This window comes from Pieris napi, chromosome 17 (assembly GCF_905475465.1).
Source record: "Pieris napi chromosome 17, ilPieNapi1.2, whole genome shotgun sequence".
Taxonomy (NCBI): domain Eukaryota; kingdom Metazoa; phylum Arthropoda; class Insecta; order Lepidoptera; family Pieridae; genus Pieris; species Pieris napi.
Window position 1 is genome coordinate 7,113,803 of NC_062250.1, and position 23,343 is coordinate 7,137,145.

At 33.8% G+C, this 23,343-nt stretch overlaps 1 protein-coding gene across 4 annotated transcripts in view; it reads left to right on the forward strand.

Annotated features, from left to right (window-relative positions):
• LOC125057874 (tolloid-like protein 2) overlaps positions 1-23,343 on the forward strand; it is a 57,186-nt gene that overhangs the window by 25,175 nt on the left and 8,668 nt on the right. For 2 of the 4 annotated variants that reach the window (XM_047661800.1, XM_047661798.1), the window contains exons 4-9: positions 15,638-15,709; positions 20,273-20,447; positions 21,049-21,075; positions 21,608-21,819; positions 22,452-22,659; positions 23,031-23,239. In XM_047661800.1, the coding sequence (XP_047517756.1) occupies positions 15,638-15,709; positions 20,273-20,447; positions 21,049-21,075; positions 21,608-21,819; positions 22,452-22,659; positions 23,031-23,239 (903 nt within the window). The remainder of the gene's footprint in view (positions 1-15,637; positions 15,710-20,272; positions 20,448-21,048; positions 21,076-21,607; positions 21,820-22,451; positions 22,660-23,030; positions 23,240-23,343) is intronic. The other 2 variants (XM_047661799.1, XM_047661801.1) reach the window with 1 other exon arrangement.

The following is a 23,343-nucleotide window of genomic DNA, read 5'->3' on the forward strand; positions in this document are numbered from 1 at the left end:
CGGCTGCCCTCGTGTCAAGCACTAAACAAAACGAGTTTGCGGTACAATGCCTCTCGACTATAAAGATCTTTTTCATTGACCCACATTCCAGATATACTTTATTACCGATCTAAAATCTAAAATGAAATGCAGATTCTAGCAGCCCTGCGATTCTGTAACTTACTTTTCGAACTCACACAGCGGTTTACGCTGAGCGACCGCCGATGCGAAAACCGCTGTGTGAGTTCGAAAAGTGAGTTACAGAATCGCAGGGCTGGTATTAGTAACTTTTTAAGTTAGGTGAAAGTCTCTATTTTCAATTGATTCAATTGAGAATGGTTGATATGAGATTGTAAATCTATAATGTCATATTTATTTATGTAAAATACCTCAGTGATACTGCTAGCTCACAACTTACGTAGAACCTTTAAAAAACTTAATATGACTTTGTCCAGCCTAAAATTGCACTATGAAATATTTTACTATCTTAACCATGCTATATAAAACAAATTTTATTGGAACAATTCTAATTTGGTGGGAGTTGTATCTCTGGAGCAGCTAGCGTCAGCGTGTGACTCTTATCCCTAACGATCAAACCCCGACTGGATTTATATAAATGTATATATAACATTCGCTTGTATGGTGAAGGAAAACATCGTGAGGAAACCGGCATGCACAGAAGGCTGATCTGTTTGCATATAAGATAAAACAAATGATCACGAAACAGATTCAGAAGTTTGAGGAGGGTTCGTTTTTAATTGTATCTCTATGCACATTTTATGATTAAAATGTATCCAACAAGGAACTCGCCTTTATGAGTTGTAAAATATAGCCTACCCTCAAAGTTTGAACTTGGATGTTCAAAGATATCTTTTAAAATCGATACAAAGAAAACTTCTAGTGTCTGAACCTGACCCAACCTACACGGTTGACCCGTGATCGGCCCCGGCTTCTGAAAAACAAAAGGCAATCGACAATGGACGCCCTTGGCGGCTTACCATTGTGTTGCAGATCAATGTGGCGCTTTAATGATGCATAGCCTACTTAATAGAAAAATTTCTTTTGGCGAAGTGGAAACGGAGCCCAGCGCAACGCCAACGGATCGCCTAAGGGAGCTCTTAAAATTGTCTTTGGTTTTGTGCGACTACCCTCAAACATTGTACATCTGCTATAATGCACTAGAAACGCTGACATTTTTATAATCATTATTTGCTTTATTAACATATTTTTACCATAATTGCAACTTAACACTAATTAAATATAAAGAAAGACAATATTTAACCTGAACATTATTTAAATAAAATAAAAGTATTCTAAACAATAGAAAAACGCACTTTAGTAATTACTGTTCTTGTGTTCTATTATCTAGCACACAAAAACAGTGTGTCTTCCCCTTAATAGAGACTGTAAGTAGTGTTATTAGACACTTTCTTATGTTAAATATCCTTTTTGATACATAAGTTAGACTTAAAATACTTCTTAGTCAAGGCTATATTGTTATGATCCATTATGTCTCAGTGCAGAGACAATTTATTAAAAAACAATATAACTTAGTACCAAATTATATAACCAACTTGGAAATTAAAACTTAGATGTAGCTTCGTTACGTAATTTAATAGTCAATATTCAAAATAAAAAAGGCTTCTTTGACAAAGACAAACTAAAAGAAAACTCGTTTAATAGTTTCAACAATAAAATAGAAACGACTAGCTACGAGATTTACTGAGCTAACTCGAGTTGCAAAAATAGAAACCTAACTGTGAGATAACGTTTTATATTTCATTAAATGATTTAATTTTTTATACAAGAGATTTCAAGCCGTGGTTCCGGGGCCGGCAATTACAAATTGAAAATTCTCACAAAAAATAATTAATTAAGGGTAACGGATGCGCGCCCGTTACACATACACATTTATTTTTATAAATTGTGATTTCACTCAAAATCATTTTAAAGCAAATATACTTTCTTTTGCATAATCAAAAATAGGTCAACTGGGACACTTGGTTACTTTAAGTCATCGTAGATTTGATTTTATGTAAGTATGTGATGCTTGAATTAAAAACAATAAATATGTATTGATTTATGGCTACAATTTCAATGGTTGACTCTTATTAAAACCACAATACAACGTAAATTCCTCGATACAGCAAAACACTAAGTCACCTCTATCTTTTGCTTATTTCGTTTTTATTCAATAATTCCGATATTGTGGAGCAAAAAATAAATGAATTATAGCACATTAGTTTGGCCGAGAGCTGTTACTAGGGAATTCTTTAAATATTGTATATTTTACAAGTTATTTATATGAAAAGTGTTTGAAGTTTACTTCATTTTTGTTTCGTGAAACACTGTACCGTCCATCTCATCTCACGCAAACTTCAGCCATAGGTTTTCACTAGACACTAGAGCGGGCGGATGGAGTCGCGGGGGTGAAATCATGAATTTTGCTAGCCTAATGCGCGATTTTAACTACTATATTAGCGATAATACCATAAACAACCAATAAAATATACTATTGTCTCCTTATGTGGGTCATTACCACATAAAAAAAGGTTTGGTAGGATAAAGCGATAATCATCCCAATCATCACCAATGATCAACCACACCGTACAAAAAGAGTCATAAAACACTAATTAGGCCACATAAACATCCAATAGACTAATTAAATAAGTATACGTTTAATATTTATTTAAACACTGATGACTTCATACTAATCTTATTATTCTGTATGTAACAACAAGCGATTTATAAAGTACCTATTTCGTTAATAGACAGCCATCAACAAGGAGGCTGTTGTTAGAGACCCCTGTTCCACCATAGGCACGTGAGGTGTCGATTATTTCATCGTGAATGTGATTGCCTGGTCCAGTACCAACGCTAGGCGCTAAGGGTCGGAGCAGTAACAGACTACTTTAAATGCATAAAAATTACGATCCTAACAAATTAGACACATAGAAGATGTAAAAATAAAACGTTGTAGTTCCTCTTTCATAACTAAATTTAGATAATACCTTATGTACAAAACAGTAGATGACTAATAGGAAGGCACTGGAATAGATGACAAAAGACATATAAGTTGTCAATAGGCAATTGTAGGATTAACAAAACAATGAAGCAGCTGTCACGTTCCGAGTTACAATTTCAATTCTCATGAACAAACATGATCAGCAACAGACAACATTATGTTGCACTTACGCACTCCTTTTATAAAGTTATATAGCCTATAGGTCCTAGGGACATTTATAAAAAAAATACTTTGAATATGAAATAAATTACCCCAAAATATCGGAAATGTATTGAATTTTAAATGAGCGATATACATTTTTATTTTTAAACATTTTGCTTGATACCATAGTTATAATATTTTTCCATGGAACATTTACGATACAAATACGTTATTATTGTTAATTCGTATTGTTCATATAATTATTCATAAATGTAAGTAAAAGCCTCATATAAAATAATTCAGGGAAAGGGTGAAATAAAAGCGTGGGTTTTAAATGAAAATATGCTTTATTGATAGCGTAGGCTTGGCATAAATTATCATATTTTTACCACAGCCCATAATAACATTCCAAATTCAAATTATGTGTGAAAAAGATTTTATTATAAAAAGATACCGTTAACGTTAACGATTTATAAAAAAAAACTTATCATTTGGTAAGCTTTGAGACGAACTACCGTAAATTATTCGCATTTGATGTTGTAAATGAGATAAGAAATTTAGATTTTAGCATAAGAAATGTCTCTGACTAGACTGAATAGTCAATATCTAGAATTCAATAGTCCCTCAATCTATTCGGACTAAGGCTATCGTCATCACTCGCTTGTTTTTGCCCCACTTGTTAACATTAATTAAACCTAATTAAAGCGATCCTTAAAACCGCACTTCAGAATGCTTTGAAAGCATTTTGCCATCAAAGACATTTTGAGGTTTCATTTGCTTACATTTCTTCTGAGCGGGACTCGACGCTAAAGTTATGAGATTCTCACCGAATATTAAATTAAAGTAGGTACTTGATATGGGTAAAGTTTGACAATTTGCACCTGTGCGTGACTTATTTGTTGTATTCTGATATTTGATAGAACCTCCAATCCTTAACATTTTTTATGTTATAGAGAATTTTAATTCAATCTTTATTATTTAAAATCTCTACAAATGAAACTTGTAGTTAACGAGCAAAGAAAAAAAAAGGGTGCGTGTACTTATCTACACGCGTAAGAATTTATACTTCTTTGGCATTATTAAAAATAGTTTTTGATTGCATGCAAATAATTAATTACAATTAAATAATCAAAGACTGGAAAAGGAGTCATTATTGTCACTAAAGTTCAGTTTACATTTGAAAAATTAAATAAATAAATATTTATTATTATTCTCTTACATTATGTGTAACATAAATCCTATTATTATTCGAATGTTGTTTTTAAATGTCCAATGCCGTAGCATTTTCCGTGGGCAACTTCAATCTGTTAATTTTGCGTCACGGTGCGCGCGCATCGTAAAAATTCACTCTCATCAATTTTTCATAACGCGCCTAAAGAAGTATAACTTCAAAAACGTCCAAAAATCTTTAGTATTAGTTTTGTCAGGACGATACGTCTGGACTATGAGGGTAAGATTCGAAACGAGACTTACCGCTAAGTGCGACTTGTACAAAAAGGTATTCAATGTCATGAGTGGGTAAGTCATGACGCTGAAACATTACCCTAAATGCATATTTATTCTATTGCATTGTTATTTATGTAAATCCCTCGGTTACGTATAATAATGCGTGAATTGGACAAAGCAAAAACGTTTCAAAGAAATCAATACAAGGTTGAAACATGTGTTGATTTTGAAATGCAATAAAACAAATTGCATTCCCGCCCACGGCTTTCCCTTATTCAAAAACAATAAAGGAAATTGAAGCTGTACAAACAGCGATCGTCACGTACTCGATCGGTTTTATTGGTGTTTTAATTGAGGCTCAATGAATTTATTGTCAGCAATTTATTGTAATCAACGGGAGTTAACAATTCTTTATTAGTTTAGGATTAGCACGTGGCTTTTTGTTCTATTTCAAAAAACAAGTCGGATTCTAATAGATTCATATATATATTACTAGGTGCCTCCGCGAACTTCGTTTCTCCTTAATGTGATATTACTTAGCCTACCTTTTCAGTACATACCAATATGGAATATTTTGCTATGCTACCCAAGAGACTGTTCGAAAATACCTTTTCCGAATTAAAAACTTTTTAGGTTGTTCTGTGAATTTTTCTCTATATAAACCACAAAGATCAAGTCCTAATTAACAAATAAAAAATAGGGGTTAATCGTAGAGCGTTGAAAACTAAGGGTTTAAGGGCATATTTTTGAGTGTTGTATCATAAAAAAATAAAAAACAAAATAATTTTATATATTAGAAAGTTAGATTAGATATATCAGTGGCGCTACAGACTTTTAAGATCTGAGCCTCAGGTTTCTGTATCTGTTTCATGATCATATTTTGTCAATCCAATAGGCAAGTAGGTGATCAGATTCCTGTGCATGACACACGCCGTCGACTTTTTGGATCTGAGGCAAGCCGGTTTCCTCATGATGTTTTCCTTCCATGTTCGAGCGAATCATTCATCAATCATCAAAAGTCCATTGGTGCACAGCCGGGGATCAAACCTACGACCTTAAGGGTGAGATTCGCACGCTGAAGCCACTAGGCCAACACCCTCAAAAAATTAAAATAATCTAATATTCATAACATAGTTACTTGTATACCAAGTCAAAATATAAATTCAAAATCGGCTGTGCTTACTTTATAAAAACGTTGATATTATTAGAATTCCAACAAGGGTAAGTTTCAGAGTCGAGATTTAAGTATAACTTCCGTATGCCAAGTTCTATTCGTTTTTGCCATTCAAGAGTGACATTTAGATTTCGAATTTAAGGGTTAAAGCAACTATAGATGAGGTATTTTATATTGAAAACATTCTCATATAGAGTGTATGATTTAATATACGAAACCACTAACATTACGTATATGTACATTCTCAGTTTTCCATTGCATACGCTAAAATATATTACAATTCTCTTCTTCTCTAGCTATGAATGCATAACTTATACACTGTTGATTTTACATCTAAAGATAACTGCTATGCAAATCTATGAATGGAGTTCATTTGATGAAAACGTTTGTTTAAATGGACTTAGTTATCAAGTTATAACTACATATATAAGTTACGGATGCTTACAATTTCGACAAGTTTAATGGTAATGTCGAAAATAAGTTCATTGTATTTACTATTTGGAATATTGTTGATTTTTAGTTGTTTGTGGCTTAGTTGGTCAAGATTTTTTCTAATTACCAACGGGCCTATATAGGAAAGATTATTTAAATGTGAATTTTAAAGTTCAATCCACATTACTTTATGAAACTGTATTTTTTTTTAATTTTACAATAATGTAGGATTTACTTATTTATTTGCCAAGCACCCCACATTAAACCATTTCACATCGCGTTTTAAAACAGTAAAAGTGTATCTTTGATAATACTTCACCGGATTCCACCGGATAAAGCCAGGACAAAAAATATAAAAAATTATATAAATATAAATATATACAGGGTTATTAGTAATTCGAAGTATTTCAGTTAGGAGGTGATAGGAGTGACTATTTGCTATCATTTCAACCCTTTATGCATTAAGTAAAAGTGAACTATTTTTAAGTTACCGTTTTTCAGTTATTTTTTTCAAAATAAGTAAAAACGCAACATCAAAAAGAGTATCAATTTAAATCTCTGTCATAAGTCATTCACGATTATTTAATTAATTCTCGCGTTTAAAACAAAAACTCGCAAATAATGAAGTCTCGAGAAATACGTTTTTTTAAATTGTTTCATTCAATGCTCGAAAAGCTATTGTGTGAGCACAAACAAAGCTTTATCTCGTTTAAAAAGTAGAAAACCTCAGAGTGGGTCAAACTGTACAATAAACTGTTCTGAGGTTATTTGTTTGAACGCATTTTCATGTGCATTATCCATAAAATACATTTTTTGAGTTTGAAATAAGATTAGATAATGTGTTAGATTGACACACCCTATTTTATTATAAAATATTTGTTTCACATAATAGTTAGGCAGGTAGGTCATTAGTCTTCTGTTCGATTTTTGTTTCGGATATTGAACCCGGACTAGCTACTGGGCCTAACCCTATCTTCCTATATGTAGTAGAAACGTGGACTATCTTGGCTCGAAAAATGCAAAGGATCGATGCCTTTGAGATGTGGTGCTGGCGGCGAATGTTCTAAATACCGTTGACTGCGAAACGCAACAATAAATCGATCCTGACCCAACTTCTCATATGGACTCGCCAGTCTACCATATGCTTACAGTGAATTGTATCTGATTTCGGCCATACAATGCGCAGAGGCGATGAGAACTTGGAGAAACTGATCGTGGTTGGTAACATAGAAGGCAAAAGATCACGTGGCCGTTCACCAACCAGATGGATCGATCAAGTGAAAGACTCGTCGTCCTCAAAACTGTACACTGTCATAAGAGAGGCGTTGGACAGAAACCGGTGGAAATAGATAGTCCGATCCAGATGCTTCCTTGCTGACCACGACACTCAGACATGAGCTGTCGATTGAATAGAGAGAGGTACTAGGTTGTGAGGCGAGAGGAGGTCAAACAAGTCAGCAATACAAATTTGTATAACTCTATGCGTAATGAACTTTTGAATGGCTGTATGAAACGAGGTACTTTTACCGTGAACTGGTTTATCTTTGGTATACGCGAGTAATTAAAAATAAAACCTTTTAGGTATTTAGATAACTCAATGTAATCATAATATAACCTTAATATAAAAATATTTGCCACCAAGATCTGGCATCACTGATCACAATCTGAAATGTTCTCGAAACTTCGAGCTATAAATTATTAAAAAAATATGCGTTTTTCTAATATATAAAATTCTCGTGTCACAATGTTCGTTCCCATACTCCTCCGAAACGGCTCGACCGATTCATATGTAATTTTTTATGCATATTCAGTAAATCTGAGAGAGAATCTTTCAAACCCCTAAATGTTAAGGGTGGTCCACCCCTTATTTTATTTTTGTTTTTTTGTTTTTATGATACAGCTAACAAAAATACATACAACCCTTAATTTTCACCCCTCTACGATCAACCCCAATTTTTTTATTATAGCAGATAGTTATTTTTATTCAACTAAAACAATGCTTCTTAGAAATAATATACATGGCAAATCAACGGTGGTCGGGTCAGCTAGTATCTATATAAATCTGTTAGTTTTACTAAGTTAATAGAATTCGCAGTCAAATGTAAGTAGCAAAAACGGTATTCAGTAAAAAAATATTGCGAAAGAAAACTCGCGATCTTATGATGTTTACTGTTAACAGTTACTAGAAAAGCCTCTCACACTCACACTCACTCAACGCGACGTTTGCTGAATTATTCGTACCGGGAAAACATTTTTCACGCAAACACTCGACGTCGGGAAATGTAACATATTTCTATAATCTGAAAAACCGGTCAAGGGGAAACTCGTTTTCCGACATATTTTATTCAATTGTTTACATTCCTATACTACATAACCCTTGTAACGTACGTATTACAAAAGGTATATATGGGAATTTCTGGGCATAAGCCTCTGCACACTCTTTTCAGGTCCAATAGTATTGTGTTTAGCTCTACAGAAAACAATTTTACGATGCTGTTTAAAGGCCGGCAACACATTTGTAACAAATTGTTTTTAAGTGGTGATCACTTCTACAAGATCTCGGCTTCAGTCATTGCGAGAACGATTGCGAGTTGAGGATTCAACTTTTAGGTTGGAGGACCACATTTCCCTCGTCCACACACTTATCAGGGACATTATGTATTATGAGTCCGTGAGCTAAATGATTTCATAAAACTCTGCTACAACTGCTGTCTACAACTTAATGCGCATAGAAATTGGGTCAAAAGGTAAGTTTATCGTTCCTTAAGTTTGACTCAGCTTAACAAGTAACTTTCGTGTTTATAACATACTATGGGTATTTTAAACCAACTAAGTTTGTAGACTTATTCCAATATATTTAGCTTCTAAATGTCAGGGACTCACTTCTCGGGGATAATTGTGTCGGATCGGGAGGCACAGAAGGCTTAAACATATAAATGAAACGGACATACATATATGTGCCCCATGACGCGTAACAATGCGTCATAAACATAAAACACAAAACAAAAGAATGATAAAATATGATGAAAATCTTCACAGCATTATTGTTGCACTTACACACAAAGTGGTTGACAGCTTTTAGCATAATATGTTTTGCGAACGGTTACGTTCATTTGGGTTGTGAAATAATTAATAGAATCAGGTGTTCTCGGGAGATAACGGGGAATTGTTTACTCAGCCTACTTCGGTCTTATTTATTTTAGCAAATATAAAATATATTTTAGGTTATCTCCCCAACTTTGTCTCTTTTCTGATATCAATATTTATACAAATATTCATGTCTACCCAGACAACTTGGAACAATAATTACGTTGATAAATAAAATAAAATTTATTTATTTATAGACAAGTTACACGTGATTAGTTGCATGCGAAACGTGGGGCTCTGTCGTAGCAGAAAAACTTCTGGTTTGAGGAAGCCAGTTCCTTCTTAGATCCATTGAACATTTCATGATTACTATAAAAAAAATTAAACGAATACTTTACTAAATTTGATAACTGATAACTGTTAACCTTAACTTGTAGTTATTGTAAAACTCTTTTATCATAAGCAAAAGGTATATACTTTACACTATTTCAGAAAAATAACATAATGAAACTGTAAAGGCACCTACAATCTTCGGCTACAAATTAGAACGATGACGTCATACCTTGAAACGGGTTAACAAAGTTATTCTGATCACAATATATAGGTACAACTCGATTTTAGCTAGTGGAGCCTTCAGGCCAGTCAGTACCAAAGCAGCACCTTTTTTCCTCCACAAAACGTTTGTATTGTATTTATTGACAAACCCGAAGAATCAAACAAAAGAACAATAATCTAAACCAGTTGTCGTAGAAATTGGTAATCAATACGTTCCTGAAACCGTGGTCATTCATATGCAAATCAATTTTGCGATAAAGGGAGGGTTAGCCAACGAATCACCTGTTCATTGGTTTGTGGTATCTGAGGGGATACAATTACATTGCTATACACAATATGAATGATAATTCAAAACTTTGAGAGAACTAGTATTTATATTGACTTAGTTATTGAAGTATGCAATCAATCCATCACTTAACCAATAAAAATATAATTATATTGAAACAGGTCATTTATTATTCCATATTGTATGATGATAGATAATTTTCAGTAAGGAAGCTTCACTATTTATGAGATAGCGTTAGAATCTGACTTAAATTAAGTTAATAGTGTTAGTAATTATTTTAACCCTTATCGTGGCAAGATTCTTTTTTTGAAGAAAAGCAAAAAATATATATATATGCTGTGAAGCAGTTCCACAGCGCTGGTCATTCTGCCAGAGAGCAAAACCGTTAGTTTGCGCCTCAGACGCAAAAAAAGAAAAATAATGTAATAACAGTAATAATAGTAGAAAAAGTAATAATAGTAAAAATTAACAGTGTAAGTAAGAACTCTTGGAAGATTAGGGCGTAAAAGTATACATAAAAGTAAGATTCTGGTATGCACAATAGTTAATACATTAAACAATATTTTAAATAAAATTATAATATTTAGGTCATGTGGTCGTCATTTGATGGTCTTCATAAGTTAAATATTACCATGGGTACAGAATATGTAAAACGTAAATGTAAGTAAATTAATTACACATTAACAGCCTCATTACATGAAGATAGCCGATATTGATAAACAAACGGAGGCGACACGAGTTCAATCACACGTGCGCACCAATATCCTGTGCACAATCAAGATGGCGGCACTTCCGCCAGCCATGTTGTACTGATTCGATTTGACGCTTGAACATACAAGACTCAATCACATCCTTCTTAAAAAGTTACTTTGTAGATAAAATTATTTATTAGGTTCTTAGTATGCATGGAATTAGGTAAAAGTCCATATCATTTACTATGTAAAATTATTGTTGTCGTGCTTATATTCATCAATTAGGTGTAATTAATATTAAAATATAAATGTTACGCGTGCCTCAGTTTTTTTTATAAAGAACTCACTACGGGACACACACACAAGATTTTTCTTTAATTATCATCCCCAGGGATGGAATTTAAAAAAATATACATTACTGTTGTAATGAATGTTTATTAGAATGTCTCTTTTAAAGTAACCGTATGAAGACATTTGTATATATTTCATAATAACATATTAAATAATAACATTGTTCATGCTATTAAACGTAACAAAAATAAAAATACACACCGAAGCTCCTATTCAAGAAATAAAACGAGAACTTCGATGGGCATTATAATACCTCGGTACAAAGAAACTGCAATATTGCAAAACACCCGAGAGAATTCAAGAGAAATGAAAGCTTTTTTCGTGAAAAGAATCCAGAGCTCATTTCAACTATAAGTAAGATTAATAGTTATTTAATAATTGACGATGAGAGACGAGACGATGCTTCAACCGTTTAGAAATAGTTCACATATCATTTAACCGCTATATCGCACTCAAGTGTCTAAGCTATAACCTACTTTCTCGAGACAGTTGCAGACTCAGAACTTTATTATTAAATTTAGATTCTCTATAATATTTAGAATGCTTATTTTTAGCTGATTTCCTGTAGATCCTACGTAACTTACTTTAATAGTACTTCTAAATAAATGAGAAAATTCAATGTCGACAGAGGCCGTTTTGGTTCATTTTTGGTCATGATGGTACTTAAATAATACGTACGAGGGGTGATCCAAAAGTAATGATAATCAATATGAAATAAGGATATTTTAAGTAAAAAAAAAAATTATTTCTCTACATAGTCTCCTAGCAAGTCAATACATTTAGTCCATCTTTTTTCTAAACCCATAATTCCCTTTGAAAAAAAATTATTTGTCTTTACCCTCGAAAAACACCTCTACAGCAGTCATCACCTCGCTATCGTCGTAAAGAGGTAAAAGACACTGGGATCCAGGTCTGGCGAATAGGGCTGTTCGAGCAATTCGAATCCCGTTTTTTGAATGGCAGCCATCGCAACGGCGGCTTTGTGAGACGGTGCGTTGTCTTGGTGAAACAACACTCCAGCTCTGAGTTTGCCTCGTGTTTTTTGTTTGATGGCCTCCCGCAATCTTCTTATTAGGTCTGCGTAATAAGAGCCTGTAATAGTGGCTCCTTTTTCCAAGTATTCCACCATTATAATTCCTTCGGCGTCCCAAAAAACGGACGCCATAACCTTTCCTGTCGAACTTCACGCCTTGAATTTCTTCGGCGTCGGGAAGAGGCTCGTTTCCAAGTCCTTGACTGTTGTTTAGTTTTCGGATCAAAATGATAGATCCAGGTCTCATCCATGGTCACGAAACGAAACAAAAAAATTTCCTGAAATTCGCTCTCGAAATGTCTACTCGATTTTTCTTTTGCTCGTCGGTTAACATTCTCGGCACCCAACGCGCACAGACCTTTTTCATATGCAGCTCGTTTGCAAGGATTCTTTGAACACTGCCATATGAGATCCCTGTGATCTCAGCTACATGCCTTATGGTCACTCTTCGATCTGCCAATACGACATCTTCGACTTTTGTAACGTTTTCCGCATTGAGGGACGTGGATGGGCGTCCCTCCCGATGTTCATCTTCTGTGGATGTTCTACCCAGCTTGAACTCCTTTGCCTAGCTCGCAACTGTGGAATATGGAGGAGTGAAGTCCCCCAATGTTTCCACTAGGTCACTGTGTATGTCTTTGGTAGACGTTTTTTTTCAAAAAGATGTACTTTATGACAGCTCTGATTTCGTTTTTCTCCATTTTGATGTTTACTTTCCGTCTGTTCGTATTCAAATGAACGTACCTCCCGGAAATCGTGGCCTATTTATATGATTTTGTTATGCTGAACTAGTGGATATATGAGGAAGCTAAAATAATTTTTTTCATATTTTTATATGCTCTACAAATAACCGATTATCATTACTTTTGGATCACCCCTCATAAATACTTAAGCGAGACAGAAATTTGCGGGAGTCTAACGACTAGCGTCGAGATTATATTAAATTGTTTATAATACATAATATAATCTATTATGTTTATCATTACAATAATCTTAAAGAATATTTATGTTAGTGAGGAATAGAGCAAGAAACAAATAAAACGATCTAATATTTTTTGGAAAAATAATTTGTATTCAAAAAATATTACATAAAAACATTTCCACTTTTCCATGTATTAATCAATTATTCGGGCGTTTTTTATTAACTATATTTTGAATAATGTTAAAATTTAATCCGTTATCATTGTTAAATTTAAGTAATCTGTAGATTCGGTTTTATACATATTTGCTTGGACCGTAGCATCAATATTTGCACAGTAGAAAGAACTTTTAATTTAACAGCAAACATTGTTTAAAAACGAAAGACGGTTTATTGAAACTTCAAAGTGAAAAAAGTATTATTTTTAATTATTTAGGAATGTCTAGTAAAATCCAACCTGTCAGTGTTAAAGTTACGCAAAAGATACAGTTTCAATAATTACAGGTGAATAGCCTTTTGGCAAGAAACAAATAATATTTCTAAATTAAATGCATTGAGTCACCCGCTGAGTTATAAATTATGATAAATTCGTCACTCAAAAAAAGAAACACTTAACAAGTATCAGGTACTTATTAAAAACTAGTGGCACTAGAACTCTTAGATCTCTGTATCCTTAAGATAATTTCTCCATAGTAGCAATTAATAAGCTTCTCTGACCGAGCCGAGATACCGTCTATTTTTTTTTGGTCTTAGTGTTAGTGCGGAGTTTTCTTCACTGTATAAGCAAGTTAATTTGAAATAAAACAAACGACAACGATAAATAATTAAAGTATTTATAAAAATACTTTAAAGCTTTAATTTTATGCAAGATCATTACACCAGCCTTGTTAACATGAAATATATTAAATGCAGGTTGAAGTTTCGTTCTCAAACTTTGACTGGAACTTACCGGGGAATATGGCGTGATATTTTAATTAATAGCCAAGAATTTTGAAGGCTATATAGATATTTGAGAAATTTGAATTATGCCATACTAGAAACGTTGTGCAGAAGTATTCAATAGCGGCCTTCACACGTACAGTTCGAACCGTAGGAAACAGCCCGCGCCAATCTGATCTGCCGTCCAATCCGTCCGTGTAGACGCGACAAGCGCGTGGTGGTTTGACAGTTCGATGCGGCACATTGGTGTGTACGAACGTTTGTACAGTTTTATGCGGGTACCTCGTGTGGATGACAATTATTTCAAAATGGCAGTTTGGAGCGTGGAAGCAGTGACAGGTTTTATAAATATCGGGAACATCCATGTTTATGGCAAGTTAAAAATAAGTCGGCTTATACAAACCGTAATTTGCCAGATATCTTAATGTTGCGGAAAGACGTTCTTTTGGTGTTATGCATTTTCTCATAACTGTATCTTGCTTAGTAATTCTGTGACGGATAAGTTCCAATAAGCAATCAAAATTATCGCCGTCCATCCTTAGGTAATTTTTAAAATCTTCAGGATAGTTTTCTCGTATTTCTTTTATGGGTAAATGTCCAAATTTTCGTCTATATTTCTTAATCCCATACACGTCTCCTTTTTAGATTATTAAAACCAAACCAAAACCAACCACTAACGCGATCACTAGACGTGTATCCATTTCTACTGTACCGGTTAAAACTGAAAGAAAACTTTTAAAACTGGTCGACATTCCACGCGCCATTCCATACTGCGATCTAAACTCTCGAAAAGCATTTATACGTACAGTTTTATCTGCAGGAAAGCGAAATAGACAGCTTGAACCGCAGTTCAAACTGTTATTACAATTGAAGCGTAAAGTAGAAGCACAGATCAGCGCGCGGTCTAGTCTGCACAGATTTATCTGCAGATTGGTGCGCAGTTCCAGAAATGCCATTCCGAACTGCACGTGTGAAGGCCGCTAATGGGACCGTTATTCGACAGATATAAATTATTTTGTAATGTAAAAATATTAAGTTACTTTATAGTTTATATATATTTTCAGAGAAGTGATAATTATTTAAATAAAACACTATTTTGACCGGATTGAAGTTATGTATTATTATAAATTTACAACTATTTAACATAATTTTAAATTTATCCGACGTTTCGCGTGCTTTACCGCGTGCGTGGTCACGGTGACTTTAAAATAATACATAGCTTCAATCCGGTCAAAATAGTGTTTTATTTAAATGAATAAAAGTTATGTCAATCGAAGTAATAATTATTTAATCACACTTCTTCTTAGACAGTCCCTAATCTGGAAATTGTAATTTTCTTGGCGTTATAAAATTTAAAGCTAATTATTTTATACCTCCAATATAATATAAAATACATACGATATCAAGGCTATTTAAAGATATAGATTTTTTATCGATACGATATCAAATCATTAAACCTAATTCCTACACATTTTAACGTCTTCAAACCTTAAAATTTATTAAGATTACTTCTATGTCAATATTCGCTTATTATCGACTATACTGGGGTTAAATTTTAATATGATTATTTCTGTGCAGTGCACGCTGGGGAGGCTACGGAGTCTACCGCTGAGGCCTTGCTAGCCGACCCAACGCCTACTAATTTTCCAAGTACGTGCGCATTTATAAGGTTGATTTAATAGTAGTATCAGAGCTTTATTTAATAGATCCTACATATGGGATATATAGGAGCCAAATATTTTAAACAATACATGAAACTCGGTGCTTAGAAATAAAGAAACGATATTACAAATATAATAGCTATAAAACTATTGTTGTTTGTGTTAATCAATGTATGAGCACCTCTTTTCCGAACAAATTTTTGAAAAATGTGAGATACAGGATAATTGAAATAGATCGCCATCTTTTTTTTTATAGAACAGGGCGCAAACAGGCAGGAGGCTCACCTGATTTTAAGTGATACCGCCATGGACACCCATGGACACTCTCAGTGCCAGAGGTTTCGCGAGTTAGTTGCTGGCCTTTTAAGACGATCTTATTATGAATAATTTATTTCATGGTTAGAAAATGTAAATCCTGTTATGTATTATGTTTTAACTAACCAATCGGTAACATAGCACCTACTTCTAAATGTCCATAGATTGTAACATATGTAATAATGTTATTTGTCCTAGGTCTGATTTGTTACTTACCTTTTTAACATCATATTGGACATTTAGTTAAAATATACATTAAATAATAATTACTTTTATAATTCCGAACGAAACAGACTGATATTTTAATTTAATATTATATGGGTATTTTAAAATACACCCCAATAAATTTAATTATAAACTAATAAGCGACATGTTTCCGTAATGTAAATTAATAAATGGCCTTTAATGATGGAGATTCAAAGTTTTACCAACTTAATGAAGCCGCTCTAGTTACGTACTTTGTCACTGTCCGGAAACTTTATTTAAATTATTTATGAATATATAAAACATTCTTATAAAAGTTTCATAATAAATACTCGAATAGCTACTATATTAATTTCTAAAATTCTTTCACCACTAGAATGCTACATTATTCCTGAATAACCAAGACTATGTTTAGTTCTAAAATCTTAAAAACAATCGAGTCAATGGAAGCCGGGGAAGGCCGTTAGATTGAAAAAAAGTGCTTGGTTAGTTTGAAACTGATAGAACTTTAAGATCGGTTAAATGTATACAATACATGTTACTGATACATGTACAAGTTCAGAGACCTTTAGTATGAAGCAATAAGTACTACGATTTTTTTGGAAAAAATATACTTATTGCATAAATCCCTAGTAATGAACGCTTAATCTGCTTGTGGTCGGACGGAAAAGTTATAATGGCGAGGTAACGGACGGAAAAATTAAAGCTGTCGGCTATGATGTAATATTTTTTGCGTAATAATAAGAATAAAAATAATAATAGAAAACAGTACTGCTTTTTAGTAGAATAAGACATTAAAGACAACGTAAAAACATATCATTATTTAGAATTGCAAATTAACAACCGGTGAAGGTACCTCAAGATAAAACATTATAAAGTTTAAGAAAACTTTAACAAATATTTTTACAAAACTCGACAGTTTATGTAATAACGATTACTGAATTTTATTTGTTTTTAAACATCATATGGCAACAGAATAGCCAAGTTAACTTAGATATTATCATCTATATATATACTTTTTACAAATTGTAAAATCAGAATATAGGTTTTAATGAATAAGAGTTTCGAGAAAAGAAACAAAAAATAAAATCGCTTATACCTTTCACAGTTTGGTATGTGTCGGTTACAACACAAAGGCTCAAAGCATCTACATTTTGTCTGCACTGAGGCATTTTTTCTCATTCTCACAAAGTAAGCGACCTGTAAACAAAAGAGCTACTGAGACCTATTTTTGTAGTTTGACGTCTGCATAATAAATATCAGTCTAATCACAGTGGGATTTACATTTTGTGTTCACATATATATTGTGTATATGAAATACATAAATTCACTAGAAAAATTTCAAATATTTTTAGATAGATTTGCCTCTCTAAGTTCGAAAAATAAACTTTATACTCTTGTATGTCAGCTTAAAATTGGTTTATATTGGTTATATATTTTGTAACATCAGAAAAAATTACAAGGAAAGGCACGTTTTAAATTGATACTGGAAGACGAGGATGGCTAGGCAGAATTGTTCATAAGAAGGTTTTGGAGATACTAAGAGTTGGTGATAAGTGGGTCTGCTATCGATCCAGTTTCTTTGCTTTCCACCACCACATATAGTCTAGTGAAGATTCAGGCAGCAGCAGAGGATACCTCAGCCGGCTAGGACGTAAATATGCAAGCGTAAAACACACTAAAGTTTGCGATACATAGTAAAGTAAATGTTTGAATTTCCTAACTTATGTAGATATTCCATTCACAACAGCCGAGTGGAACGGAATTTCCGCATTGAAGTTGAAGTATTATACCCGTTTTCATTTCGAAACAGTCGAGAGAGTCGCGTTTAAAAAATTCTACCGCAATTGAAATAAATATTTCAATGAATCGTCTTAAATGCAATATGAAAAGTAGGGATATTTGTAGGGGTTTGTGGTCACGCCGCTGTATACATTTTTTACGTTCGTGTAATCTAGAACAGTTTTGTTAAGTGTATGGGTTGAATGCTTTTCCAAGCTTTATCCAACGAATACTTAATTATATTAAGTTGGTATACGATAATGAATATAATATATCTAATATATAAAATTCTCGTGTCGCGGTGTTTGTGGTTAAACTCCTCGGAAACGGCTTGACCAATCCTCATGAAATTTTGTGTGCATATTGGGTATGTCTGAGAATCGGACAACCTCTATTTTTCATCCCCCTAAATGTTAAAGACCACCCCTAAATTTTTTTTTTCAATTTTAGATAAAAAATTATTCTTTATTTTTTTATGATATAGCATTGAAAATACATACAATCCCTAATTTTCACCCCTCTACGATCAACCCCTATTTTTTATTATAAATTATATACATGGCAAAACGACGTTTGCCGGATCAGCTAGTGGATATATAACGGTGGAAGTATAAGGCAGTGAAAGCGCTTCGCAAGTAGGTTGTGATTAAATGAATTGAGTTCGGAGTCAAAGCAGCAACTGAGTTACTTAGCCTAACCTAACCAGATTTGGTTTGTATTTGCTAGCAAAGTGATCAAAAAACTTATCCATGCTGTGCTAAACAACATCGGTAATAATGCCTGATACATAGTTTTTTCTCTTAAAAAAAACTGATTAACATCTAATGTTACTCCCATTGTATTGAGGCTGTAGATGACTCGCGTTATTTGACATCCATATACTATAAAATAATAATAATAACCATTTCTAATATATAACTTACCTCATACTTAGCTCATATATTCTGCTGTGTATTTGGTATTGTTATACGAGAACCCGAATTTTATAGAACTGAAAATTTATTGAATAACTATCGCGTTTGGGGTTGAACTGTGACTGACCATAGAATTATAACAATTTCTGTAATGCAAGATCTAAATAGTGTTACTTAATAATCAGCAATAATCCCTTACAGACGGGTAGGTATAATTTTAAATCCGCATATGAAGTCTGCAATGTCTGTATTAAATGTTCATTGTCGGTACCCAGTTTTCGCTTTTCTCTCTCCTCTTATTGTAATACGTGTATGGGTTGAAACGTTGGACAGTTAAACCGTTCAGTGGAGCACATACTTATTTAATTAAAAATGGGAATTTTTTTGTAAGGGACAGGGGCTAACCAATAAGTTATCAATTACGTGCGTACTTAATATAGAATTAATTCGACGTTTTGGAGATCTCTCGCTGGCTGAATTTAAATTAAAAACATGTAAACGCTTATTTTTTTTAATAATTTTAATATCTATGTACACTGTACATTGTACAGTGTAGATAAAATATAATTTCAAGCACCCCACCGCTATGTGGAAGCAACTGCCTGTCGAGGTAATTCCGAATCAATACTTAGGATCCTTCAAAAAAAGAGCGTACCAATTCTTATCAAGCCGGCAAAGTTCTATGGCATTAACAGTGTCCATGGGCGCCGATGGTATAACTTAACATCAGATAAGCCTCCTGCCCGTTCGACCCGTGTTCTTTAAAAATATATATGTAGGTATATTTTATAATACGTGTTATTTATCTTACGGATTCAGTTTGTCGTATTGTCCGTTGAATTATTCGATTGCATTTGATTTAGCGTCAGTAAAATTTCTCTGTCATATAATATACCCCTTTAGATTTTAATTAACCATTGTGAAACCTTACGATTCATTTCCAGCATAATTAAAATGCTAATGAGTTAGATATCAAAAGAATGGAGATTAAGAAAAGCTATCATAATAGACTAATGGCTCTAACAAGGTTTCCATAATCTTGAAGGATCTTTTCAAGCCTTAGAAAGTTTTATTGAAAGGAAAAAGGTTGGGGAGATCGGTCAAAGATAACTTGATTTTTCTTGATTATCCAATACCGGCTTTATTGGGCATTTAAGAGAACATTTTACATTACATTGGAAAACTCCGTAACCCATTATTCATATGGATTTCGATGTTAACTTTGATAAATACAATCAATTATATTTTATCAGAATTGGTAAAGGGCTCATTATTTTCTTAAATAACATTTTAATAAAACACTGATTTACATTATTTTTGGTTCTATTCTGTTTCAGAGTGCGATCGGACCTTCGTGAGCCGCGGGGGCGCCAGCAACGGGACATTCACAGCTCCAGAACTCCACAATCCATACAACCAGAGTCGGCAGTGCCTCTACACATTTCTAGCAGCACCAGGACAGCGAGTGCTCGTGGAGTTTTGGACATTCGACCTGAGAGGGAAGCCGCCAGAGTATGTTTCAATACTTTTATTAAAAATACATTCCAGTCGTGATAAAGTCATAGCTCAATTGTTTATATAACATATAAAAATAACACAACGGAAGGAAAAAAAATCACTTAGAAAATTTTGTGTCAATATTTTTGCTATTTTTATATGCCTATAATATATAGGAGCAGGCATGGCCTAGTGGCTACAGCGTGTGAATCTCATCCCTGAGGTCGTAGGTTCGATCCCCGGCTGTGCACCAATGGACTTTCTTTCTATGTGCGCATTTAACATAGATCGGTGAAGGAAAACATCGTGAGGAAACCGACATGTCTTAGACCCAAAAAGTCGACGGCGTGTGTCAGGCACAGGAGGCTGATCACCTTCTTGCCTATTAGATTTAAAAATGATCATGAAACAGATTCAGTAATCTGAGGCCCAGACCTAGAGAGGTTGTAGCGACTGACTATTTTTTATAATTTTTTTATATGGCTATAAAACAGATATATCGCGTATTAATCTTAAAAATGCACATTTTATATCACTTTTATGTAAATCCCATCATAATACACTTGAAAAGTTTTTGCGACATCATTATGAATATAATAAATTTGTTTGCTTACAGTGGAGCGGCGTTCGGAGAATTACCAGCGTAAGTTTTCTCTTTCATTACTTCCCTAATAGAATGGGATAAATATACTTCTCGAAGGCTATAGAGAGGAATTGGAGCGCACTATTTTTGGGAACTTAACCCAGTTACAATTTGATTGATTAATTCAGAAATATTCACTTTATTTCAACGGTTTTGTTTCAGTTATTCAATCATCGAATTTAAACCACCCATTATCGTTTACCAAATCGTTCAAAATATGCAATTGAGATATTGTTTTATGAAAATTTCGGGTTTTTGATACTTTATAGACAGTAAATATTTTAAGGAAGGTATTTATTTGTTTATTGATTTAACATTTCTATTTCGTAATTCTACTACTTATAATCTTCTATACTAGGTACTGACGCGATGTTGAGTGTGAGATTGTGTTTATTAAACAGATTCCGTATTTTGATTGGTCGAGAGTATCTTCCGTCAAAATCGGTTAGCACATTTATCATTGTAACTTTTTATACATTTAAATTACTAGTGGCCATCACTTAACCCAAATGTTATATTTGATATATTCCAGATGCATGCACGAGTACATGGACATATACTCAGAGATGTCCTCTTTGGAGACCGGCGAGCTCGTCAACTCGGCCTTCGGAGGACGTTACTGCGGCCCTATTCCTCCGCGACGCCGGGTGTCACTTCACCGCGCCGTCGCTCTCGCATTCTTCACCGACCATACATACACGCCATCTACTCTGTTTCACGGGAGCTATCGGTTCATCAACGCAAGTAAGTCCATATATAAAAGATAATTTATAAGTATTTCATTGTGATATTAATCTACATTACCATATCTTCTTCAATATGGTTATTATTATTATTAAAGCTTTATTTAATCCATACAACAATTGGTTAGTTTATATTCCTTAATATTAGTATTAGTTAAGTTAGTAAGTTTTAAACAAAATTTAAGTTAGTTTTATTTTTAACTTTTTATGTCTAGTTTTTGTAAGGCCCCTTTTAGGGTAAACGCCTCCTCCATATTTTTCCATTTCTCTTTGTTTTGAGCAACATTCATCCAGTTTTCCCCCGCTAGTTCTACAATGTCATCTGTCCATCTTTTCCTTTGTCGTCCTATACATCTCTTTCCAGTAGGTCCAGTCCATTTCGTTATTTCTAGTGCCCATCTTTTATCCCGCTCAATATGGTTAACACACATTAAAATATACCCGTTCTCTCGGTTACGTTCTAATTTTACGTTATTATTAATGTTAATATAAGTAAAAAATTAATGTAATTGAGACGTACAGATATATACGTTTAAAATATTGAATTATAATAATTAAAAATAACTTTTGTGTTCATGAACATAGGATTAATTATATGATTAATTAACGTTTTCTACATTTTGTTTGTTCCAGCGGAATTCGAAGTGGGAACGCCCATACCGAACACGTTGTGCTCGTACGTGATCGACGTGGGCAAACGCAAAACGGGGCTGCTGGTGTCTCCCACTTATCCCGGGATATACCCGAAGGACATCACATGCAACTACCAGTTCGTCGGACAACCGGGACAGCGAATACGGCTCGAGTTTCGAGACTTCGATCTGTTTTTCGGCGGGCCACAGTGAGTTGAAGAATTATTTGTTTATGCCAAAGACTATGGTGCATCTTATGTAGTGCTTTCCTAAGGTGGGTTCGCAGTTTATGCACATTTTTTTTATCCGATATTATCGACATCTTTATATTTTCTCAGAGTGAGTAAACAATGGCGATAAACACTTTATTCATTTACAGTTGGATTATGATTACATTTATTAATTATATGTATATGTAACTTATTTCGCGATTTTTTAAGAAAGATTGAGAATAAAACCAAATACAGCAAAACTCAATAACAATTTTATTTCGAATTAAAATATCAATTTAGGTACACAAACTATCTTGACGCCTACATATATACAACTGTTTTAAAATTGCTTTAAATTTACCTTATAGCTGCCCATTCGATTGGGTGCGCGTATACGACGGTCCCGACAACACATCAGCAATCATAGGCACTTATTGCGGCCAGCAACGCAACCTGGTGCTGTACTCCAGCGACGAACGTCTCCTGGTCACTTTCTTTACGCTCCCACGAGCAGCCAACACACAGAACCGCGGGTTTAAGGGCATCTTTGAGTTTTCCGAAAGTTTTGTTAAATTAGGTAACGTATCATAACAAATATCGGCAGATAAGAGTCGTCGAAATATTACATGGACTGTAATATTGTTTACTTAATATTCTTGAAATATTAAAAATAAACTGTAA